The 13316-nt window shown below is 49.8% G+C and overlaps 1 protein-coding gene across 1 annotated transcript; it reads left to right on the top strand.

Moving 5' to 3' along the window:
- Positions 1 to 1675: 1675 nt before the first annotated feature.
- Positions 1676 to 11571, top strand: Aoc1 (amine oxidase copper containing 1). The gene is made up of 5 exons (XM_033764013.1): positions 1676 to 1704; positions 7440 to 9025; positions 10380 to 10665; positions 10923 to 11055; positions 11291 to 11571. The coding sequence occupies exons 2-5, from the start codon at positions 7444 to 7446 to the stop codon at positions 11555 to 11557; spliced, it is 2268 nt and encodes a 755-aa protein (XP_033619904.1). The 5' UTR covers positions 1676 to 1704; positions 7440 to 7443; the 3' UTR covers positions 11558 to 11571.
- Positions 11572 to 13316: the final 1745 nt, after the last annotated feature.

Genomic DNA, 13316 nt, shown 5'->3' with positions numbered 1-13316 from the left:
TGTGTGTGTGTGTGTGTGTGTGTGTGTGTGTGTGTTTTACTGAGGATTGAAACTAGGGCCCTCTACATGCTAGGCAACTGCTCTGCCACTGAGCCACATCCTTGGCCCATTTTTAAATTGGCCTTTGTTTTAATTATTGAGTTGTAAGCTCTTGATATAGTCTAGATACAATTTTCTTGTCAGCTACACCAACTGTGAATATTTTCTCCCATCCTGAACATTGCCTTTTTGCTTTCCTGTTGGTTTCCTTCCAAGCAAAGCAGGCTTCCATACTTATGATGCCCAATTTATGATTTTTTTTCTTTAGCTTTTTGTGTGTTGGGGTCACATCTAATATGCCCTTGCCAAACTCAAGATCAAGATTTGCTACTCCGTTTTCTTCTAAGAATCAATGCTTTTAGCTCTTACATTTAGGTCTTTGATTCATTTGAAGCCCAAGGTTATGTGCGGTATGAAATAGGGGCCAAGACTCATTCTCCTGCATGTGGCCCCTTCACTTTTAATCTTTGCCAATGTCTTCTCTTAGTTTGTCCTCATGCAATGAAAAGTGTCCTCTGGAGAACAGAAACATCGAATTTCTCAATGTCAGGTTGTTCTGGAGCTCTCTTCTTATCTGAACCCCATCAGTTCATGGGGGAGGCAGTAACTGAGAACACCTAAGTCTCAATCCTCCAGGACCTTAAGGCCAAAAGATGTAAAATTTCATTTTCACTGTTGCAATCATCATTTTAGCATTGAAAGATAATCCCCTTCCTAATGACACAAAAAGCCTTCTAGAACTGCAATTTGTCTATCGAGTTAACTAATTATTTCATTCCAATAAACACTGACATGACTGGCAAAGCAAACAGCAGGAAAGATAATGATAGAAAACACAAAATCTATCTAACCACGTAATGGGAAGCAATCCCTTAGCGATTGTACCTTGGTAACCAAAGTGACAATGACCTCTTGGTTCTCCCAAGTCATGAACTTTTTCTAACTCTGTTCTGGCCTCTCTAACCAGGAGCCCCCTGTCCCCCTCATTTGTTCCTTATGTGTCACTCTAGACTGTTCCCTCCCTACAGAGGCACCTCCTGCGACCAGCTTGCTTCCTTTCCCCATTTATCTACACTCTCTGCCAAAGCCTAAGCCACCCTGACCAGAATCCTCTCCCAGCTGCATTCTTCCTCCTCTCTTATTCCTGCCATGGTCCCCAGAGATGGTGAAAAACATTTCTCCCAGAGGCTCATTTCAGTGGCTTCTCTCTCCCAGACTGCCCCATCTCTGGCTCCCTGTTCTACATATGTCACAGTTTCTGTTTTGCTGTGTCTGTAAGTCCCTATCAGCCCCTGCCTTGACTCAAGTCTACCTCAGGGAACACTACCAGCTAGTAAATTTCCCCTTGTCTCATCTCTGCCTCTGTTAAAAGACACCCATGTGAGTAGACCATACCTCTGCATGGATTGTACAAGAGAAAGTCAAGATCAGTTCTCATGAAAGATAGCACTGTGACAACAGATATCAAAGGGAATCAGATAGGACACACGTGGGTGCACCCTAATCCTCCCACCACTGGGGAAACCCTCAAGCTATAGTCTCCATCTTGACCAGCCCATGCCTCACCCTGCCCCTCCCTGCTGTGCGAGGTCCAATAACTTCAAGAAGGAGTCGGGGATCAGTGTCCAGGAGCAAGAGCTGGCCGGAGGTGAGCACAGCACACAGGTATGTTGTGATGGGACACAAGAAGGCTGAATAGGAAGGGGAGAGAGCAGAGGGATGAGGCACGGAGTGAGGGGCAGGAGAAACAAAAACACACAGCAAAAGGAGTGGAAGGACAAAAGCCCACAGCCAGTTGCAAAAGGCTTCAGACTGCTCTGGGGTTAGACAGGAAAGTGCAGCAAGGAGGTGGATGAGGAGGAATGAGAATGCTTCCTGCTTGCAGCACAGAGACCTGGGTGACAGGTGGTTCCATGGCCACTGTCCACCTTCCTGCTGGCCGTGTGGATGTAGGAACAGAGGCTTCTACCAGGAAAAGAAAATATAACTTCTGTATCAACCCCTTTCATGGCAAAGCAGAAAGAAATTTGGAATAAGAAGTGGTAGAATAAGGAGTTCTGGCCACGAAATGGCATGGTGGTAGCCTAAATGCATATTACTAAAGGATAAAAGCCGTCTGAAAATGCTGCATAGTGCAGGACTCCAGCCATATGATATTACGCAAAAAGGCAAAATGTGAAGACGGGAAAACATCAGTGGTTGGTAGGGATCAGGGAGGGAAAGATGAGTAAGCGAAGTGCGGATTTTTAGGACAGTGAAACTACTCTCTGTGACACTGAAATAGGGGTCAGATGTCATTATACATTTCTCAAAATCCACTGAACACAGGACTCCAATGTAAACTATGGACTAATGTAAACTATGGACTCTGTTGGTTCATTGACTATAGCACATGCCCCATTCGAGTGGATTCTGATAGTGGGAGAGGTGGTAGTGGGAAGAAAGAGCAGCAGATATACGGGAGCTGATTGTGCTTTCTGCTTAACTTTGCTGTGAATCCAAAACTTCTCCTGAAAATGAGCCAACATTTAAGTTGTTAGGTCAGGAATCTGTCCCAGCAACAGAAAGGTGACCAGAAAACTGGTACCAGAGAAGTGAAGTCATTGTTGCATACCTGGCCATATGACCTATTAGCCTTTGGAACTGGTTTGCCTGAGGAGTTGGAAAGACTTAAAGATAAAGGTTAGAGAATCCCAAGCAGGGTTGGATGGGCAATTCTGGTGGGGGCTCTGAAGGCCAGAAAGCTGACAGGAATACAAACAGCAAAGTCTGTGCTCATGGGATCTCAGGCAGGAACAAGGACTCTATGGAAAACTGGATTACAGGCCATTTGTGTTACTTTCTAGCAAATAATTTTCTATATTTTGTCCATGTCATAAAACTTTGTGCAACCCTGAGTTGAAGGATAGCAGACTAATCTGGCAGAGGAAATTTCAAGGCAGCACAACATTCAAGCTATGATATGAGGTCTGCTGACTGCTTTTAGTCAGATTTACAGTGGGAATCAAAGAAAAAAAAAAGCAGAACTGAAAATTTTGAAAAATTGGCAGTTTGACCAGAAAAAAGCATGTGCAAAGTTGGAGCTAAGAAGAATGTGGTTGCAGGAGAGACTTATGTCATTAAAAAGAAGCCAAGCACTTTGCAATAGGACACTAGGAAAGATGCCTTAAGGGCATCTCAATAATTGGTTAGACTTCATTCATCAACACTGGCTCAAGAGTGTAAAAGTGTAAAGTTGTTTAAAGGATTTCACTTTGCCAAGAGAGCCCCAAGGCACCCTGCTCACTCAGGGCTGTTTAGGGAAGCATTTCTCCAAGTCCAGCCATGCACACACTCAGAGGCCACTGCGGCTGTGGGGCTGGCTCCTTCTTGCATAGGTAATGCAGCCACCTTAGCACCATGCAGTGAAGCTAGTTTTTCAAGCATGCAACATTCAAGAGTTGTGAGGTGGTGGGGGCTCCCGCTCCGACTTCAGAGGAAGGTCTGAGAGTTCAGGGTCAGAGTCCCTGCAGTGGGAAGTGATTTGTGAAGCTCTAAGAGTAAAGCTGAAGATGTTGTGGGCACTTCAGGAAGTGATTGACCCCATTAAGTTAGAGATGCCAAGAATGTGGGATGTTCACTGAGGAAAGCTACACAAGCACTGAGCACAGCCAGCCCAGGAGAGAGGCCTTGTGGGCTGGGCTGCAACTGACAAGGCTGTATGGATGAGGCCACCCAAGTCCTCTGGACCTCACATCTCACCAGCTTATGCTCTGATGCAGACATGAAACTACAGGACTTGGGTTTTCCCTGCTGGCTATTGTTCCTGACTTGGTCATATTCTTTTCTGTTCCCCTATTCATCCCTTCTGAAGTGGGCATGTTTACCGTATGCTATTGTATCTTGGGAGTATGAAACTTGATTTTTTGCATTTTACAGGAGTTCATAGCTAAGAGTTTGCCTTGAGTCTCTTGGACTTCTGAACAAGGTTGGAAATGTTGAGACTTTGGGGGAGGGATTTGCATCTTGAGGTTGTATGCAGGATAGTCGTATCATGATAGATGCAAGTATGACCTTGTTATTGTCTCTATTTGGAGTTGAAGTATGTTGTAAGGAGATGTGTTTGGGTGTCAAGTTGATAAGGTGTTGACTTGTGATGGTTAATCTTGTCTACTTGATTGGTGTAAGACACACCTATGAGATTTGTGAAGCATACTTTGAGGTGTGTCTGGATTGGTCATGGAGGCATAACCTTGGGGACTACATCTGGTCCCAGGCCCCTTCCTTTCCAACTTTTCCTTGCTTCTCAGATGCCATGAGTTGAGCAGCTTTCCTCTACCACACCTTTCCAGTATGATGTTTTTGCCTTGGAGTCAGCCACCCCTGATCTGAAGCCTTTGAAACCATGAGCCAAAATAAACCTCTCAGTTGGGCATGGGGGCACACACATGTAATGCCAGCACTTAAGAGACTGAGGCAGAAGGACTGCCATGAGTTCCAGGACAGCCTGGGCTACATAATTAGTTCAAGGCCAGCCTGAACTAATAGAGAGACCCTGTCTCAAAAAAAACAAAAATCAAAACAAAACAACAACAAAAAAATAAACCTCTCCTCCTTTAAATTGGTATGTCCCTTTGTCACAGGAATGGAAGGGTAACTAATACAGAAGCCTGGACAAAATTTAATAGTAGAGCCAGAGCTCAGCTCAAATCCTCTTCCTGGCCCCAGGTTCAACTAGCTTTCCTGTCTCACCTGCCTCCCTCAGACTGGGCCCAGAAAGCACAAGGTCGTATGTGTCCCCCACACTCACACCAGAAGGGTCATGAGTTAGGGTCATGAGAGGGAAATCCCTAGGGTGGGCCATGTTCCTGGAGCAAAACTAGAGCCATGTAAGCATCTAGGTGTGGGAACAGGGAAAGCAGAGAAAAAGACCTCTTCAACCTCCCTTGGCTGTCATCACCAAGGCCAGGAGGTCCAAAAACAGAAAATCTGTGGCTCCCAATAGTCCATCTGTTCACCAGGCCCAGCAAACATTTGTCTCCAGCTCAAGAAATGCTCATGAATGTACCAACTAAATACCAAAGTGCTAAGAGGACACTGAGTGGGGAAGTGAGCTATGTTAGGTAGGGCCCAAGACGAAAGGTCCTTGGCAGGGTACTGTTTTAGCCAACTTTGAGAGGCACAGGATATGAACTTGGCACAGGAGAGACACCATGAAATGTAGCTTCTCTGAAGGGAATCATGCACAAAGATGATCAGGCCTCTAAGTGAAGAGACGTGTTGTGGTCCCAACATTTCATATCAGTCATGCGACATGCAAAACACATCTCCCAAAAAGCAAAAATTAAGCATCTACAAAGCTCAGATTCTCCTCTGCCCAGTTCCTCCATCAGGTACTGGATGAAGCTACATTTGCTTATGTCTGATTCCAATTGTGCTATAGAGCTCTTAGGGGAAATGCACCTCAAGTCCCAGAGTCTAAAGACCCCCTGCCAGCCAGGCCCTGGGCCTCCTGGAGAAAGCTGGACAAGACAGACCTCTGAGACCCACTCTGTGCCTCTGTCTCTTCCTGGATATTCCCCAGAGGGTCCGATTTGGAAACTGAGAGACAATTACCTATGAAAGCAAGGCCCTCTATGAGTCCTTCAACCCATCTGTAGCTCAAGCTCAATTTGGGTCTTGGACCCTGGGCCCCACCTGTGGGAGCTGAGAAGCATTGTTAGAAAGCCAGAGGAATCCCCAAGTGGGATTTCAAGGTCAATGGGAATCCTAGGAAGTCAGCGACAGCAGTGAGGCAGCTTCACTGTTGAGAAATGTCATGGTGCAGAGTAGGATCCCAATATCATTGAGGAAGACAATTTAGGGGCCTGAGAAACCTGGGCTGGAAGATAGCAGTGGTCAGTGGCTGCATCAGCCAGGGCACTGGGCAAAAACACAGTCTCCCAGGGACTCTGCACACAACAGGCCTTGGTGGGTGGCCCCACCTCAGGCACAAGAGAGGACAGAAAGGTGGTCACCTAGGCCTCCAAGCAGCTCTGCCCTCAACTACTCATGCAAGATTTTATTGATAGCCTGACTTTGCCCTCCTCTCAAAGGGAAAAGGGAGAGTGTCTTCCTGTATCGTGACCTGGGGTGACCCTGGATGCTGCCAAATGTACCCTTATAGCGTGGATGGCCAAGAGATCACCACTCAAGTACCCACAGTAGAGCCAGAGAAGGCTTGGAATCTCCTTGTGTCAAATCTCTGCAGTGTTTAAAACCTGCAGTGTGCTGGGGTCCAAAACCAAGGTTCACTTTAAAGAGAAGAGTAGAGCCAAACATGGTGGTGCACTCCTGCACTCCCAATATTTGGAAGACTGAGGCAGGAGAATCAGCTCAAGTTTGAGGCCAGTCTGGGCTACATAGTGAGTTCAAATCAGCCTGAACTACATAGCAAGGCCCTGTCTCAAAAAAAAAAAAGGAAGAGAGGTGAGGGGAGGGAGGGGTAGAGGGAGAGGAGAGAGAGATAGAGAGAGAGAGAGGGCGAACGCTTGAACCAGCCAGGTGTGGTGACGCATACCTGCAATCCCAGCACTCTGAGAGGCCGAGGCAGGAGGTTTGTAAATTTGAGCCTAACCTGGGCACTGTAGTGACTGTCTCAAAATATAAAATTCAAAAAGGACTAGGGATATAGCAAAGGCTCTAGATTCATTCAATTCTCAAGGGAGAGAGAAACAGAGACACAGACACAGGAGAGACAGATCTGATCCTTCATATGTTTGTGTGTGTTTCTATTTACTCTTCAGTTGTCTTCTCTTGGCAACTCTAGGAGATAAGTGCCGCCCTTATTTTCATTTCACAGCTGAGAAAACAGAGGTCCAGAGAGTTTGAGCAATGTGCCCAGTGTCACACAGCTAGTCCTAGTGGTGTGACTTATCAGGACTCAAACTCTGTCAGCCTGTCCCCAGATCCTACCCTTTGAACTTCTACTCTAAATTCCAAAATTGGGCTCCCTAAAAAGTATTTTGTCATATCAAAAGGTGGTTTTGCTGTTGGTACAGTCTGCAGGGCTGTGGCTTGGGAGGGCAGGGCACAGGGCCTGCTGTGATCATGGTACCCAGGGGTGAGGAGAAGGCTATGTCTAAGACAGAGTCCACAAAGGGTAAGACAAGCAAGCACACAAATCTAGGTAAGAAAGTCCACAGGACTATAGAGGACTGCAGATGAAGGGAGGAAGAGAAGAGAAGACAAACACAGATGGGACCTGGGTGACCCTGGGAACAATGTGTGGGAGCCCATTGACCCCAGCTATCTCCCGTTTGGGCTGGGACAAGTGAAGGAAAATCAGCAGGCTAAGGAGCATGGCACTCCACGGTGCCGACCTGAGACAAACCTATTTCCCTCCATAAAACACCTAAGCCCTTTGATCTGCTCCATTTCAGAGCGATGGGGCACAAGAGCTTGTCCCTTGGCTGCATCCTGGCTGCCATCTTGGTTCTGCAGATGGCAACCACAGAGCGCCCCTCATGGACGCTGCCCGACAAAGCGCAGGTGTTTGCGGACCTGAGTGCCCAGGAGATAAAGCAGGTGCACAGCTTCCTCCAGTCCCAGCCGGAGCTGCAGCTGCAGCCCTCAAGGACACCGACCATGGCCAAGAACTCGGTGTTTCTCATCGAGATGCTACTGCCCAAGAAGCAGCATGTGCTGAGATTTCTGGGCACAGGAGGGAGGCCTCCTGTGCGGGAAGCTCGGACCATCATTTTCTTTGGGGCCCAGGAGCACCCCAATATCACTGAGTTTGTTGTGGGGCCCCTTCCACAGCCCTCCTACATTCGACCACTGTCCCCAAGGCCAAGGCACCAGCCATCCTGGTCTTCCAGGCCCATCACTGGAGTAGAATACACCTTCCTCTTTAACACCCTGAAGGAGGCCACCAAGCCCCTGCATCAGTTTTTTCTAGATACCACAGGCTTCTCATTGCAAGACTCTGGTGACCAGTGCTTGACCTTCACCGATGTGGCCCCTCGGGGCCTGGCCTCTGGCCAGCGCCGCAGCTGGATTATTGTACAGCGCAATGTAGAAGGCTATTTCTTGCACCCCACTGGGCTGGAGCTCCTGGTGGACCATGGGAGCATAGATGTCCAGCACTGGAAGGTGGAGCAGGTCTGGTACAATGGGAAGTTCTACCAGAGCCCGGAAGAGCTGGCTCAGAAGTACGCAAATGGAGAAGTGGACACTGTGACCCTCGAGGGACCACTGCACAAGGGCCAGGGGACTGAGAGGCCAGAGGATCCACCCTTGTTTTCCTCCTACAAGCCCCGAGGGAATTTCCCAACTCCCAGCCACATGGGGGGCCCCCGCCTTGTGCAGCCTCATGGCCCTCGCTACAAGCTGGAGGGCAACACTGTGTTCTATGGGGGTTGGAGCTTCGCCTTCCGGCTGCGCTCTTCCTCCGGGTTGCAGGTCCTGAATGTGCACTTCGGGGATCAGCGCATCGCTTATGAGGTCAGTGTGCAAGAAGCCGTGGCGCTGTATGGAGGTCACACGCCTGCCGGCATGCAGACCAAGTACATGGATGTGGGCTGGGGCCTGGGCAGTGTCTCTTACGAGTTAGCCCCTGGCATCGACTGCCCGGAGACGGCCACCTTCCTGGACACCTTCCACTATTATGATGTCGATGACCCTGTCCTCTATCGCCGAGCCCTCTGCCTCTTTGAGATGCCCACCGGGGTGCCACTTCGACGGCACTTTGACTCCAACTCTAATGGAGGCTTCAACTTCTATGCGGGGCTGAAGGGTCAGGTGCTAGTGCTACGGACAACCTCAACAGTCTACAATTATGATTACATTTGGGACTTCATCTTCTATCCGAACGGGGTGATGGAAGCCAAAATGCATGCCACGGGCTATGTCCACGCCACCTTCTACACCCCCGAGGGGAAGCACCACGGCACTCGCCTGCACACTCACCTGCTCGGGAACATACACACCCACTTGATACATTACCGTGTCGACCTGGACGTGGCAGGTAGGACTCAGAACTAGGCCTCTGGGTCACATACCTGCACCCACCAGTAACTTATACTTCAGTGACCCCAACTGGTTCTCACCTAGGCTGGGGCAGGGGGAGGAAGCTGAATCCATAAGATTATCATAAAGTGCTCAAACTCCCTTACATAAAATCGGGAGTGTTTGCCCAGCCTGCTCCTGTTTCGTATAAACTAGAGGTTTGGGTGCCCCTGAATAACCCCCAAGCTGCACCCTCTATGCCAGTGTGGAAGTGTCCTTGCCCCTGCAGCTGAGCTGAGTAGAATTGTGTGCATGAGTTAGGGGAGGAGATCTCTGCCTAGCACTTTGAGCTGGGGTCAGCAACACCTGAGGATACTCTGTTTCTCTCCATGAATGATGTCACATGGAAGAGTGGCATGGGTGTCATGCTCAAGATCAGATCCCATAACAAAACAAGATTGCTGTGAGCAGATGGGCAGCTTCCACCTGCTAGTACAGAGGGAACCAGCTGCCAGCTCTCATGCCTTGGGTTGCCTACTCTGGGGTTGCAACCACAGCGATGGGTTTAGCACAGCTCTTGAGACACCTGTCAGTCCTACTGGGATTGATGCCTTTACCATGACTGATCCGTGAGCTTTCCTCCAGCTCCTCTGGTTTTTATAATCCCCTCTCTCCATCCCCAGAGCTAGCCCAGGCCATGAGCCCAGTGCTCTCTTCTTCCTGATGGTTTCAGCTGTTGGATTGGAGGTCACAGGGCAGGAGAGGGAGGTTTCAGTTCCAAGTGCTTGCTTTTCATTCTGCTTTCCTCTGAATGAGGTGTGGCTGAAATATATGGTCAATGTTGAAATTTTTTTAAAATGTTACAGAAAAAGACACATTGCCATGAATCCTCTTCAAAATACTCCTCACTTTGATTATAGTCATCCCATGATTCTTGCCACTTTCTGGAGCAGCTCTGGAAGTTCTCTTTTGTGAGTGTCTTTAGTTGTGCTGTCCTTGATATCTTGAATCAGTTCTAAAGATTCCCCTTCCGTGGTCATTTGGACTTTGGGGAAGAGCCAGAAGTCACAAGGTGCCAGATCTGGTGAATAAGGTGGATGAGGACATGCTGTCATGCTTTTACAAACTTGTCTTTCCATAGGATGGCACTGGGAAGCACTTTCAATATACTTTGGGTCATAGCTCATAAAGACACTCAGGAAAGAGGGCTTCTAGAACTGCTTCAGAAAGTGGCAAGAAAGTTAGCACAAGTGCGTTCAAAGCAAGGGGGAAAAATTTGAGGGACAGTAATGGCAGTGTGTCTTTTATAACCAAAGTTTTTTTTTAATTTAAACCTTCCCTATATGTTTGGGTTACACTGTGTACACCTCCAGGGACCAAGAATAGTTTCCAGACGCTTGAGATGAAGCTAGAAAACATCACCAACCCCTGGAGCCCAAGACACCACCTGGTCCAGCCTACCCTCAAGCAGACTCAGTACCCTTGGGAGCGCCAGGCAGCCTTCCACTTTGGGCAGACTCTGCCCAAGTACCTGCTCTTCACCAGCCCTGAGAAGAACCTCTGGGGTCACGAGCGCAGCTATCGCCTGCAGATCCACTCCATGACCGGGCAGGTGCTGCCCTCAGGCTTGCCAGAGGAGCGGGGCATCACTTGGGCCAGGTGAGGGGACCCAAGGGGCTGGTGAGGGCCACTGCCTCCTCGGTGTCCCTGTGTGTCTGTCTGTGCTTCAGCTGCAAGGCTCCGTGTCTATGCGTGAGTATGGGCAAGTGTATCCTGGTCCTCCACTGACAGTGGAGGTCTGGCCTCCACCCTGGGGAAGCAACAACGTCCTCATCTCTCATTCTGAGGGTGCTCCCCAGGAGGGGCTTGGTGGCCACTTCTGCACCCAAAACCACCTGGTTTCCCCTCACCCGCAGGTACCCTTTGGCAGTGACCAAGTACCGGGAGTCAGAGCTGTGCAGCAGCAGCATCTACAACCAGAATGACCCTTGGGACCCCCCTGTGGTCTTCCAGGAGTTTCTTCGCAACAATGAGAGCATTAAGAACGAGGTACAGCCCAGTCCCCACCCTTCCCACCTCTGGCCTCATCACTAGCAGAGTGCTAAGCAGCCTCAGCCTGGACCTGTACTTGTCCCTGTCTCGGGGCTCTCTGAGTGGAGGCCAAACTCAGAGGTCACAACAGATCTGCCCAGATCTGCAAACAGGGGGTTGGGGGGCTCTCAAGAAGCTTCTAGAAGCTGGTATAGCCTCAGTGGTCAGTACTCAGCCTGCCCTCTTCCTGCAGGACTTGGTGGCCTGGGTGACAGTGGGCTTTTTACACATCCCCCACTCGGAGGACATCCCCAACACAGCCACACCCGGGAACTCCGTGGGCTTCTTGCTCCGGCCCTTCAACTTCTTCACAGAGGACCCATCCCTGGCATCCAGAGACACCATGATCGTGTGGCCCCAGGACAAGGGTCCCAACTACATCCAGCGCTGGATCCCTGAGGACACAGACTGCTTGAGGCCTCCACCTTTCACCTACAATGGCACCTACAGGCCTGTGTGAGGGGCCCAGCCCCAGCTCCCACTTGAAGCCCATGAGCCCCAGAGGGTGGGCAATAAACTTTCGGCAACTGACCTGTGTGCTATTCTTGGGGGTTGGCCGTGTAGGCATGGCCACAGGCACACACATCCAAGCACACATGGCTGTGGTATCTGTTCACTTTCATCTACTGCACCCCAAAAAGACCTCCACAACCAGAACTGGGACCCATGGAGCCAGGAAGAAAGAATGGGCTATGAAGGTCTAGGGCAGCTGTACACAATGGTTCAGTAAGACAGTTCCCACCCTCCTCTTCTTCCAAGATGCCATTGAGGCTGCCTTGAAGGCTGAGTATCATTATGTACTTCATGTCCCCACTTCTCCTAGGTTTCTGTTCAGGTGGCCCATTCAGTGGGCACCCAGTGGTACTTGTTGAGTGACTGAGAGCCCAGGACAGACAAATCCCAAATTATGCGCCCCTTCCTATCCTCCCCACTCTGTGCTGCTGAGTTCTCATCCCTTGCCCCAAATAGTGATCTTGACCATTCCTTTGGCTACCACAGTGCCAGCTCCTTACACCATCCATCCCTCAGGGACAGCAAGAGGACCTGAACCTCTCTTGCCCTGAGAAAACAGACCCAAGAATCCCAAGGGCACCATACCCTCTCTGGAAGGCTACCATGTCTAGCCTCCTTCTCTTGTAGCTCCAGCTTCTACATTCTGGCATTGCTCCCATCCCTTCCTGTAAACAAACCCCACAATGTGCCTGGCCAGGGATACAGAAGCAAGGAAAACAAAGTCCCTGACCTCAAGGCACAGTCCCAAGGGAGACAGGCCTGAGGAGAGGTGGATGTCCTCAGTCACACTCTGAGCTCTTAGTGTATTTTTACTTATAAAAACTGTCAGTCTGGTCTGACCCTAGAACTGCCAGTGGCCCCACTTGGTTGGACACAGTGCAGCCTCTGTGAACTTGCTCAACAGTTGTTCATTGTGTGACCCCAGCATTCTGAAGTGCTCAGCACCCCAGGCCCCAAGGCGAGCTCCATCCAGACAAGTGAATCCTCATTGATCACCGTATACACTTGGGAGGGGAAGGGTCTCTGTTGCCCAGCCCTCCTTAGGCAAGAGAACTGAGAGCAGCAGGTGTTGCCAGCCAAACCCCAAGCCAAGAGCAACAGTCCCCAGAAGTCGGGTGGTCCAGAGTCCTCAGTGCTGGCCTGACTGATCCCCCTGCCAACCCAGATGCCCCTGAGAAGCCCAGTCAAGCTGGTTAGTATGGCCCATGCAGCTAAACAGGGAACCATCCTTGAGAATGATTCCCAAGCTCTTCCAGGGACAAAAAGGGCATAAACAGGACAAGGTCTCCTGTAGCACAGGATCACATAAGGGTGGGGACAAACAAGACTCCTTGAGGTTTTAAACTGTTTCACTGAGATGGGGTTTGGGGGCCTTTGCCCGATCTCCAGGGAACCCAGAGGGACAAACACCCCATCCCCACAGCTGTCCTTCTGCTTTTGTGTAGGTAACCCTAAACCTTTCCTCTTGGTTAGGCTTCTTTTTGGGGGGGTTGGTTTTTTGAGACAGGGTCTCACTATGTAGTTGAGACTGAACTGGAACTCACTATGTAGCCCAGGTTGGTCTTGAACTCGCAGCGATCCTCCCGCCTCAGCCTCCCAAGTGCTGGGATTACAGGCGTGCACCACCACACCTGGCTTGGTTAGGCTTCTTAACCCTGGGTCCCCTTCATGTATGAGCAGAGCTCCCTGACATCCAAGCCTGCACT

Source organism: Fukomys damarensis, unplaced genomic scaffold (genome assembly GCF_012274545.1).
Source record: "Fukomys damarensis isolate Sample0158 unplaced genomic scaffold, DMR_v1.0_HiC HiC_scaffold_16, whole genome shotgun sequence".
NCBI classification, from domain to species: domain Eukaryota; kingdom Metazoa; phylum Chordata; class Mammalia; order Rodentia; family Bathyergidae; genus Fukomys; species Fukomys damarensis.
This window is presented reverse-complemented; position numbering and strand designations above follow the sequence as displayed.

What these genes read in the sequence shown, in the direction of transcription:
- Aoc1 (XM_033764013.1), top strand. Translation starts at nt 7,444, where the DNA reads ATGGGGCACAAGAGCTTGTCCCTTGGCTGCATCCTGGCTGCCATCTTG. An exon ending in CGGGGCATCACTTGGGCCAG is followed by an intron (nt 10,666 to 10,922) that starts GTGAGGGGACCC and finishes CCTCACCCGCAG; the next exon opens with GTACCCTTTGGCAGTGACCA. An exon ending in ATGAGAGCATTAAGAACGAG is followed by an intron (nt 11,056 to 11,290) that starts GTACAGCCCAGT and finishes CTCTTCCTGCAG; the next exon opens with GACTTGGTGGCCTGGGTGAC.